Source organism: Rhincodon typus, chromosome 24 (genome assembly GCF_021869965.1).
Source record: "Rhincodon typus isolate 14 chromosome 24, sRhiTyp1.1, whole genome shotgun sequence".
NCBI classification, from domain to species: domain Eukaryota; kingdom Metazoa; phylum Chordata; class Chondrichthyes; order Orectolobiformes; family Rhincodontidae; genus Rhincodon; species Rhincodon typus.
Window position 1 is genome coordinate 5,821,276 of NC_063355.1, and position 11,489 is coordinate 5,832,764.

An 11,489-nucleotide genomic window follows, 5' to 3' on the forward strand; every position below is an offset into this window, starting at 1 on the left:
ACTGACTTGTACCCAAATATATAGCCATGTAGAATCATAGAATCCCTACAGTGTGGAAGCAGGCCATTCAGCCTGTCATGTTTGCACCTGCCCTCTAAAGAGCATTCTACCTAGATTTTGCCCCCTACTCTATCCATGTAACACTGCATTTCCCATGGCAGTTCCACCTAGCCTGTACATCCCTGGACACTGGGCAACTTAGCATAACCAATCCACCTAACTTGACTGTGGGAGGAAACCGGGGCACTCTAGACTCTAGTGAGACAGTCATTTGAGGGTGGAATTGAACCCAAGTCCCTGCTGCTGTATGGTAGCAGTGCTAGCCACCACGGCACCTAGTGTTCTAATCAATTTGGACGTTGAGTGCTGCAGTGACAGTAATTGGCTGAAGTACATGCTACATGGTGAGATTTAAGAATGTATAAAAGCTGGATTATGCTGAGATCCTACAGCAAAAATAGTTTGTAGATTTCCAAGTCAAAAATACTTACTTTTAGCCTTGTTCAAGGCATGTGAGACTCCATATCTTACCTTTACTCCAAGGGTGCACTTGCAGCTCTTTGCCAGAGCCTGCCCCTTCTTTTGGATTGCTGGGATTTGTAAAGCTCGTACATTGTCGTAGTTGATAAGTTCTCTGCACAAAGTTCTCCGATTATAGTGCAGAATTACCTACTATCTCGAGATGTCCATGATCAAAGTTAAGATGCTGTAATTATTTCATTATCATAGATTCCATCAAGAAATCTGTCAATAAAAAAATTCAGTAATGGAACAAAGAGTTTGAAACTGAATTTAAAAACTGTTGATTTAATTTGCAACTTTTCAGACTAAAGAAAAGACTTGTTTAAAAATGCCTTTCACAACTTAGGCTACAAAGCACTTTGAATTCTCGGAGTCATTTTGAACGCTCATTAGTGTTGTGATATTAGTAAGCAATGCATACAGTTTGTGAATAGTAGAGTCCCACAAACAACATTGACTAAATGTGCTGAGCAATAAATGTTGGCCTTGACACTAGGTGAGCTCTGACCTTCAAATATGGGATCTTTTATATCAGCACGTGAGGCTTTAACATCTCGCCTATGAAATCACACTTCTGACATTGCAGCTTTCTCTCTGCATTGCACCTGCAGTGAGAGTCTGGATTATGTGCTTGTTTTGTTACGTTTTGAAGGGTTGATGCTCAAGATAGAGGAGATTTGATTTCCCTAGATTACTTTTTATTGTCTTTTTGGGTATGAATGAACATGGAGGTAGTGGTGGAAGAGAGTACAGTTTTGTCATTTAAGTAATATTTAGACAGGTATATGGGTGGGAAAGGTATGAGGGCTATGTTCCAAATGCAAGCAAATGGGGCTAGATTAATTGTGAAAACGGGTCAGCATGTCCATGCTGTAAAGTTCTATGATTCTATAAGGAATAGGAATAAGTGAAAGCCATATGAACTCTCAAATTGACTCTGCCAAAGGTGTGTGAGCTTATTGACAGCATCAAAACTAATCCATGTCTTGTAATTTTTACCTCTCCTTATTTGGCAGGTACTACAGAGGCACGCATGGGGTTATAGTAGTATATGATGTGACCAGTGCAGAATCCTTTGTAAACGTCAAGCGATGGTTGCATGAAATAAACCAGAACTGTGATGATGTGTGTCGGATACTAGGTATGTATAAAGTTGCCACTGCATCTCAGTCTCTCATCTGGAGATTACCAGATGATTCAGCCCTTGCCTTGGCCCACCAATCCTATTCCCAATCCTTCAAGTAATGAGTGTTTTGCCATTTATCCTTCACTCTTGAGCAGCATTCCCTTTTAAGTTGTGTGGGAGCACGGCCACATGTTAATCTAAAGTTTATATTCAAGTTCAGACTTGTTATAACATACCTCTGGTGCGGTTAGGACTTGAACACAGGCATTCTGGCCCAGAGATAGGGACACTGCCATGACACGAGTCCTCAATTCAGAATAAATGCAGGGGACAAACAAGCTATAATTGATCAATGGTCCCTTTTTAAAGATATGCACACTTGCAGGTGAACAAGAATCTTTAACAAAACGGTGCAGTACCCCCAAAAAAGGGCATGTCAACATGAATTGGCAAATCAGCATCAGTTTTCCAACCGCTCTAAACGGTCTGGGCAACAACACCATAAAGATAGCCATGAATCTACAGCTGTACATGTCCATTGTTATTCTAACTGTAAATTATGCTAGTGAGATATAAAGAGAACAGCAGAAATGTCAAAGGTGCTTCAACCAGCACTGTGTATGCAATACTTTGGGCAGCACTTGGACAGACACCTACAAGGACATGCTGAGGAACGGGCAGAGGTGCTGACACAATATTTTGAAAGACCAACAGATGGCAAGACAGATCTTGTATCCAGGGTGAATGCTGTGCCAGACAGTGACAGTTGAATGGTCACTACCAGATGGGAAAAGATGACAGTGTTGACCAAAGAAGACGTTAAGTATATTTTAAGGAAAAGCTTCAAGAGATGGACATCACCTTGACTATCTTGACAGTGTTGGTTGCCCAGACCACTTTGAGCCTTTGGAAAACCAGTGCTGGTTTGTTGATTCTGTGGATGCTGGTTTCTACAATTCCAGAGCTGAAGATGTAGCTCTCTAGATAGGGGAAGGAATTGACGCCTTTAGTCTATGCCCCGGAGATGATGGAAAGGCTTTATTGCAACCCAGTCATCAGTGTCTTGGTCTTCTTGTGGCTGATGCGTAGACCAAATTTGGTGCCACTACTCTCCCCTTCGAATAAGTGTGATTTGTCAGCCAGCAGGTTGATGGTCATCTGCAAAACCCAGGCCTGTCAACTTGTGGAATTGGCACAGTATGCCTAAACTTGCACCCATCATTACCTTTATAACTCAAATATAAATTTGCTGTAATGGTGCCTTCATGATAAAATCAAGAACCAAAAAGAAAGGAGTGGGAGAGTGTGCATCTCTGATGCTGAAGGAGTCCTTGGTGCCCATGCTGGTCTGGACGCAGCAACTGAAATATGGGACAATGCTTCGAATATGTTCATACACTGCTCTGGGATGCCATACTACCTTGAGTTGTACCAAAGTAACAGTGATGGATGCTATTCAAAGCCTTCTAGAAATCAATTAAGTTAAGTGGCTTCTGAAACTTTAGGCTCTGGCCAATGATGCATAAAGGTCGACTCACAGCATGATTTGCCAAATCTGAAATCTGCCTGTTCCTCTCAAAGGTAACTGTCTGCTTCTGTTCTCGTTCTGTTGAGAGTATGCTGTGAAAGTTGGTTAGCTAGGTTGGCTAGATGTTTGGTTTGTGATGCAGATGATGCTAACGGAGTTGGTTCAATTCCTGCACTGGCTGAGGTCATTGTGAAGTTCCCACCTTCCCCCTCCCCCTCCCCCAGTCATCCATGTCAATGTCTTTTTAATCAGGTCTGTGAGTTCTATTAATAGTGGTTTAGTCGTGTTTCAGGAGATCTGCCTGTAGGCATCTTGTTCTTCAGGCTCTTGGTGGCTCTTGAGACGACTTTGGGCAGTTTCACCCAGGTTGACTTTCACTTTGTTGAGGTGCAGTCAGAGTTTGAGTATGGAGCTAGGGCTGGACTACGATCCTGTGTAGTATCTAGAACATAGAACATAGAACAGTACAGGCCCTTCGGCCCACGATGTTGTGCTGAACTTTTACCCTAAACCTAAGGTCTATCTAACTTCCACCCTGCCTTATACTATCATCGGTGTGCCTATCTAATTGCCACTTAAATGCCCCTAATGTGGCTGACTCCACTACCCTCTCCGGCAATGCATTCCACGCCCCGACCACTCTGAGTAAAGAACCTACCTCTGACATCTCCCCGATTTAAGTACCTCCACAGTTCCCTGAAAGCTGCCACCCAGGTGGATAGAGTTGTTAAGAAGGTGCATGGTGTGTTAGTTTTCATTAATAGAGGGATTGCCAAGAATCTTTCCGTTAACCCTGTATCCTGCTTTCAAGTTTGTCCTTCCAAAATGAATCCCCTCACACTTTTCATGGTTAAACTCCATCTGCCACTTCTCAGCCCAGCTCTGCATCTTATCAATGTCCCTTTGTAACCTAGAACCACCCTCTGCACTATCCCCAACTCGACCCACCTTCGTATCGTCCACGAACTTACTAATCCACCCTTCCACTCCTACATCCAAATCATTTACAAAAATCACAAATAGAGGACCCAGAACAGATCCTTGTGGTACGCCACTCTTAACTGAGCACCATGTTGAATATGTTCCGTCCACTACCACCCTTTGTCTTCTAAGGGTCAGCCAAATCTGCCACATTTCCCCCTATCCCATGCCTCCTTACTTTCTGTATGAGCCTACCATGGGGAACCTTATCAAACGCCTTACTTAAATCCATGTATACCACATCCACTGCTTCATCCACATGTTTGGTCACCTCTTCAAAAGACAAGGTTTGTGAGGCATGATCTACCCCTCTCAAATCCATGCTGACTATCACGAATCAAACTGTGCCTATCCAAGTGATCATAAATCCTATCTCTCAGAGGCCTTTCCAATAATTTGCCCACCACTGATGTAAGACTAACTGGCCTGTAATTTCTAGGGTTATCCCTATTCCCTTTTTTTTGAACAAGGGAATGACGTTTGCCTCTCTCCAATCTTCCGGCACTATACCCATGGACAGTGAGGACGAAAAGTTCGTTGCCAAAGGCCGTGCGATGTCTTCCCTCGCTTGGATAAATCCCATCAGGCCCAGGGGACTTCAAGTTCCTCAAAATTCCTAGTACATCTTCTTTACTAACATCAACCTCCTGTAGCCTACCAACCTGTTTCACACTGTCCTCCTCTACAACTGGGTCCCTCTCAGTTGTGAATACCGAAGAAAAGTATTCGTTAAGGACCTCCTATCTCTTTCGGCTCCATGCACAAATTCCCTCCAATCCTTGATCGGTCCTACCCTTTCTCTGGTGTTCTCCTTTCCTCACGTACGTGTAAAAAGCCTTGGAGTTAACCTTGGCAGATAGGATCAAGGAATTCTCATGCCCCCTTTTAGCTTTCCTAAGCCCTTTCTTCAGCTCCTTCCTGGCTAACTTGTATCCCTCTAGAGCCTTTTCCGATCCTTGTTTCCTAAACCTTATATAGAATTAGAATTAGAATCCCTACAGTGTGGAAACAGGCCCTTCGGCCCAACAAGTCCACACCGAACCTCAGAGCATCCCCCCCAGATCCATCACCCATGACCCATCACCTCCCTGAACACTACGGGCAATTTAGCATGGCCAATCCGCCTAACCTGCACATCTTTGGACTGTGGGAGGAAACCGGAGCACCCGGAGAAAACCCACACAGACACGGGGAGAATGTGCAAACTCCACACAGACAGTCGCCCGAGGCTGGAATCAAACCCAGGTCCCTGGCGCTGTGAGGCAGCAGTGCTAACCACTGTGCCACCGCGTCACCTTCTTCCTCTTAACCAGTCGTTCGACCTCTCTTGAGAACCAAGGCTCCCTCACTCGACCGTATCTTCCCTGCCTGCTAGGGACAAACATATCGAGTATGCATTCCTTAAACAATCTCCACATTTCAATAGTGCTCTTCCCTGACAGCATCTGTTCCCATTTTATGTTACCCAGTTCTTGCCTAACAGAACTATAATTACCCTTGCCCCAATTATAAACCTTACCCTGCTGTATCTACCTATCCTTTTTCATGACTATTGTAAAAGTAACAGAGTTATGATCGCTACCACCAAAATGCTCTCCTACCAACAGGTCTAACACTTGGTTCATTGCCAAGCACCAAATCCAAAGTGGCCTCTCCTCGTGTTGGTCTATCTACACAGTGTCAGGAATCCTTCCTGAACGCACTGGACAAAATCTGCTCCATTTAAACTATTACAACTAAAAAGTTTCCAATCAATATTTGGAAAGTTGAAGTCACCCATGACTACAACCCTGTGACTTCTGCACCTTTCCAGTATCTGCCTCCCAATCTTCTGCTCCACTTTTCTGCAACTATTAATCTTGAAGTTATTCCAACATTTTGCTACTTGTGCATCCCTGCCTTTTTTTAAAACTCATTGCCCATCTTTGTTTTTCTTCCCTGCAATTCTTCATAGCTTTATCCAGTTTTCTATACTTTTCTTTATTGTACTGTTTTTGCTTGATGTTATTTTCTTGGTCCCTCCTGTTCTTCACCTTGCTCTTATCAGTCAATTTCCATGTTGGGTCGGTGATCCATTAATCTTATTGGCTCTTCTCTGCTTGATTGGTAACTTGTGCTCTCTCCCTCTAATCCCCCTTTCTGGATAATTCTGTACTGTACCTAATATTGTCCAACTTTATTGGTACTTCAGGTTTGTTGGAGAGGGCCAGCTCAACTATCCATATCCTTGTTCTTCAAATTTTGCCTTGCAAATGGCCATCTTTTATGATTGTGGTCACCTTCAGCTTCAGTTGGATCTTGGCTAACGGAAAGCAGTGGTATGATTCTGTGCTAGCATCTTAACAAGTCCTGACATCTTATAGGGATGGCTTACATACAATAGTTTGTAGTCAATCCTGTTCAGTTTTTTGTTGTCTGGTGACCTCCATGTCACTTGTGGATGACCTGTGTTTGGCTAAGGTGTTACCAATGCCGAATATGTTGATGCTTTAAAAGGCCAACAGATGTTTTTGAAATGAGTGGGCTTGTTGACCCATAGAACTCGATTTACTGTTCCGTTCTTGCTGGTTGTCGTCGAGCTTAGCACTGAGGTTACTGATCAATAGCTTGAGTTGGGTATCTGGTCCAGCCTGTCCTGCAGTCAGTTGGTAAAATTCTTCCTCCTATGTGTCTTCACACTGTGGTGCTTAAACATGCACAACCGTGACTTTTCATGCCCTGTGATACAGTAGTTTACTGATGTCCATATTACTGTTGTTATCTGTCAACTGAGACCAGTTCAATGGGTGCGGTGTTGGTGTGAAATACAGGATCTTCATGCCGTCATAGATAGTTTGTCCTTGGTCTGTCTGCCACTTCCCAGTTGCTGAAAATGCCAAGTCGGTAAGCTCTCATTTTACACAGCACCTGGTCTATTATCCCACAGTGCCAGAGTATTTGGATGTTTTAAATGCCAGTTCTGATAGCTTTGATGTTGAAGATTGAGGCTGTCAGAGGTTGGACTTCTCTTGACTTTTTTGAGCTAATCCTGCCGTGCGTATATCTTGAGATGTACAGTCCTTTCTTTGGTGTTGGCCAGTACGGGCACTGCTTGCTGTTTCTTTAGTGGTAATGGGTTTTTGCAGAGCACGGGTGCAGACCTTCTGCCTAACACTCCTTTTCTAGCCTGCTTGGAACCAGCTTTGGATTTTTTGCAACATTTAGAGCCCTTGCTTTCCCCAATCTTGCCCACTTTTTTTTTTTTTAAAAGATGCACCTTACAGTACCTACTTTTTTTTACTTTTAAAAATGTTTTGCCTATCATGAGTGTGAAAACATAAAAAATATAGTCATTGTCAATGGAAGTGGCCATGGGTTTGGAAGGTGCTGTCTAAGGAGCTTTGATGAATCTTGTAGATGGTATACACGCACATCATACTGAGCACCAATAATGGAGAGAGTGGATGTGGTACCAATCAAGTGGATTTCTTTGTCCGCTGATGTGAAGCATCTTGAGTGGTGTTGGACTTGTACCCATCCAGGCAAGTGGGGACCATTCCATCACATGCCTGACTTGTTCCTTTCAGATGGTGGACAAGCTTTGGAGAGTCAGGCAGTGAGTTATGTGCTGCAGTATTCCTCGTCTATGACCTGCTGTTTGTAGGCAGTGTATTTATACTGATGGTCCACTTCGGTTTCTGGTCAATGGTGACCCCTAGAATGTTCATTTAACAGGGTAGGTGGTGGGCAAGAACAATCTGTACCTCCTTCAGCTTTGAAGAAGTGATATTGAACTTGAAACTTTAACTCTGTTTCTCTGTCCATAGATGCTGCTGCACTTGCTGAGTTCCTCCAACACTCTTTGTTTTTGGAATTCCTTACTGTTCATTTGGATACTTGCAATGAATTCTCTGGCATGAAGAGCTGTTTTGAATCCTGCATCACTGCATAGCTTCCTTTGTCAAGAATGATTAAGCTTTTGCTTCCATTTCAGTTGGCAACAAGAATGATGACCCAGCTCGTAAAGTGGTGGAGACCAATGATGCACAGAAGTTTGCAGAACAGATGGGCATTCAGCTTTTTGAAACTAGTGCAAAAGAGAACCTCAACGTTGAAGAGGTAAGCTCCTCTGTGATGGGGTTTGGTGAATGTTAGTTTACTTTGTCTGCTGTCCTTTGTCATGTTCAACTCGTGTGCGTCAGGCTCATGGTCTCTATTTCTTTTCAGATGTTCAACTGCATCACGGAGCTAGTTCTGCGGGCCAAGAAAGAGAACTTAGCCAAACAGCAGCAACAGCAGCAGAATGATGTCATCAAACTATCTAAAAATAGTAAAAAGAAGAGAAAGTGTTGCTAATGAGGAACAACAAAAAAAGACTTCTTTGGAATGAACAGTCCCTTTCACTTGGACTTGTATATCATGAAGTCAAAAATGGACATTTTCTTTCCACACACAACCCCCCCACCCTATACCCAATTCCAGGCTGGAAGGATAACGTACAACAGCAGATGTGGGATCTTGCTGACTTAGTGGTTTTGCTCCCAGATTTCAGCTTCTGAATTATTTTTCGCCCCAAATGAAAGTGACCGAGCCGATGTAGCTCAGTGCCAAGATTGGATTAGATCGTCTCATTCCAGTTTGATTTGTGTGGATGTCTCAAAGATCGAATGAATTGTCTCACCCACAAGTTTTAAAAACTCTGCACATGATGTATACCTTTCAGCTTCTAATGCCACCCTGTTTTCATCGACGCTTTGCCTAATACTTGTAGATGCCAAGAAATCATGAACCACTTTCGTTCTTCTCTTTTTTTTTATTTTTAAGAAAGCTGAATTCTTTGAATCAAGCTACTGACTAACTTGACATAACGTCATTTGCTCCTTCCATTCCTTTATTGTTCCCACTGTATTGGATTCCCCTTCACATTATCTGATTTATAGTTTGTGTTTGGGGCTGATGGTTGCGGGGGGAGAGGTTAAGCTAACTATCGTGAAGAGATGAAAGGGCAAGGGCTCACCACTGGACTAGGTATTTTATGAATGGTATTCAAGAGCCCCTTTTTGCTTTTGAATTCTTTTACCATCAATTAACTAGCTATTCTGCTGTTTATACCTAAAGTGGGTCCAGAAATTTTGGTTAGCATTTATCTTGTGTGGAATAGTAACTAGCTTGTTCTATAACAGGTGGGGAGGGGAATAAACTGGGGTTGGGTGGGGGAATGACATTGAAATGAAAAAGGCAGTGTGAATGAACAGTGGTTTTTAAAAAGCCTGTTGATCATGTACGTTAACTTGGCATGTGTTTAATCCTCAGTCCTTCAGCCTGGAAGACAGGTGATTGATTGATTGATTTGTGATGGTGTCTCACTGCAAACAGCACAATATCCAAGTCCTACAACGCAATAAGTACACATATTACAAAGTGGGGGTTATTGCATATTGGAAGGCGTAAATTTCTTCTCTAGCTTGTCCACTGCTTTTTCACCACCAGAACAAGAGTTTGTACCTAGGCCACATGGCTGGAGTCAAAATTTGCGCTGCCTGAGGGGCCTTGTGTGGAGAGATTTCTGGCAGCCCCAATTCACACTCCAATGATCAAGCCCCACTACTTCTTCAGTTTGGCAGCTGGAGCCTGTGAAACCACCAGTTGGTGGGAAATAGCTACAATCGCCACCTTTACTGTTACCAGATTTCAAAGTGCTTGGGGGAGAAATATGGAGAGCTGTACTTTGTTTCCAACCTGATCTGTTTAATGTTGACACAGGTGCCTGAAAGGAAAGTCATGTTTCCCCAGCACTAATATTTAATAGCTTTGAACACAACACCCCACAAAATACACAATGGCCCATCACCTGATCTGTGTGGAAAAAGTAGTTGATCCTACTGGGGAGGTGGATGAACACTGGATTTGAGTTCAGTGCAATCTGGATGGGTGAAATCTGCAGCACAAAACTGCCCAAAATTGAGTGCTAATTATTATTAAATGAAAAGTCTTGTGTCATGTGGTTTGCCAGTGTGGGGAATGGAGAGGGTTGTCTGGTGGGAGAATGAAGCCTCATTGGTCATTGCACTGGGAGTTCTACCTTGGTTCAAAACTGTGTACCTGACCAGGCAAGTACTTGATTGGGAATAGTGGATGCCAATTTTTTTAACAGGCTGTTGAATAAAAGCAACTTAAATAACTATTATTTTAAAGATTACCGTTTACTGACAGTTTTAAAGAAAATGTACTCTTTATTTGTGTACAAGGTGGACATTACATCAAGAGAAGACCTACTTTGCAAGGTGTTATTGTGGAATCCCTTCTGTTCAAAGGTGTATCTTAATATCTGAAATCTTGTGGCATTTGGTTATGCAACTGTTCGTAATGACAATTATGTATTAAAACACAGAAATTGTTGCAAAATGTGGTGCCAGCTGCAATTTTGTATGTTTGTCACATACCCATAATGTGCCACAGGCACAAGATGTGTTCACCTCTCTGCACGTGCACTTCCTGTATGCGTAGCTTCCATCCACACAAGATGTTTTTCCTTGTGTTTGCCATCATACTTGATTATGGGAGCCTGCAAATTTCCTTCAACTTGCTTTGTACCTTTTTCTATGGTTATTTGCCCAAAGTGAGAGATACCTGGGAAAGTGCAACAGTGAATTTGTTGCTAAATGTCTGAAATTTTGGGTACTAAATTCCTTAGCTGCAGTGCTGTGGCCATACTTGGGCATCATGCTTTAGGAAGGACAACTGTCTTTGAACTTTTGCAGAGAATAATGCCTGGGTAAAAGGTTCTATTTATTTTTGCGGAGAAAGTAGACAAAACTCTCAAGTGGCTCTCATTTTGAGCAGAGAGGTGAACTGAAGATTTACCCTTCATGATTTCTTGAACATTATAAGGTGGCAGAAGATTTGGTAATCACAGCACAGATTGACTTTAATTGATTAAAGAACATTGAGGTGATTAGAAGAGAAAAGAAAATTGACAGCATTGTAATCTGAATTACACTATCTGAAGGAGCGATGAATGCAGTGTAATAAACTTGAGTAAATAATTGGAAATGGAAAAATAACAAGGCTTTGGGGGAATCAGCAGCAGACCAAGATTAATTGAATCACTCATAAAGCTGGCACAGGAATAATGGGCCAAATGGCAGCCTCCTGTGCTGCATCATTCTATAATTTTCTTGAAGTAATGCAGGGTTACAGGAATAAGGTAGGGGAATGGGTTGGGTGGAATGTTTTTTGGAAGGTTGGTGTGGAGTCTGGGCTGAATGGCCTGCTTCCACACTGGGGCTTCTGTGATTCAAAGGTCTTGTACATGAGGACCAAGTGTGCACATCTTGCTCCTGTCTTAAGTGG

At 42.8% G+C, this 11,489-nt stretch overlaps 1 protein-coding gene across 1 annotated transcript in view; it reads left to right on the forward strand.

The window, feature by feature from the left end:
* rab35b (RAB35, member RAS oncogene family b) overlaps window positions 1-10,541 on the forward strand; it is a 62,963-nt gene extending 52,422 nt beyond the window's left edge. Inside the window, exons 4-6 of the mRNA XM_020514026.2 lie at window positions 1,539-1,663; window positions 8,131-8,255; window positions 8,364-10,541. Of these exons, the coding sequence (XP_020369615.1) occupies window positions 1,539-1,663; window positions 8,131-8,255; window positions 8,364-8,492 (379 nt within the window). The 3' untranslated portion in view covers window positions 8,493-10,541. The remainder of the gene's footprint in view (window positions 1-1,538; window positions 1,664-8,130; window positions 8,256-8,363) is intronic.
* Window positions 10,542-11,489: the final 948 nt, after the last annotated feature.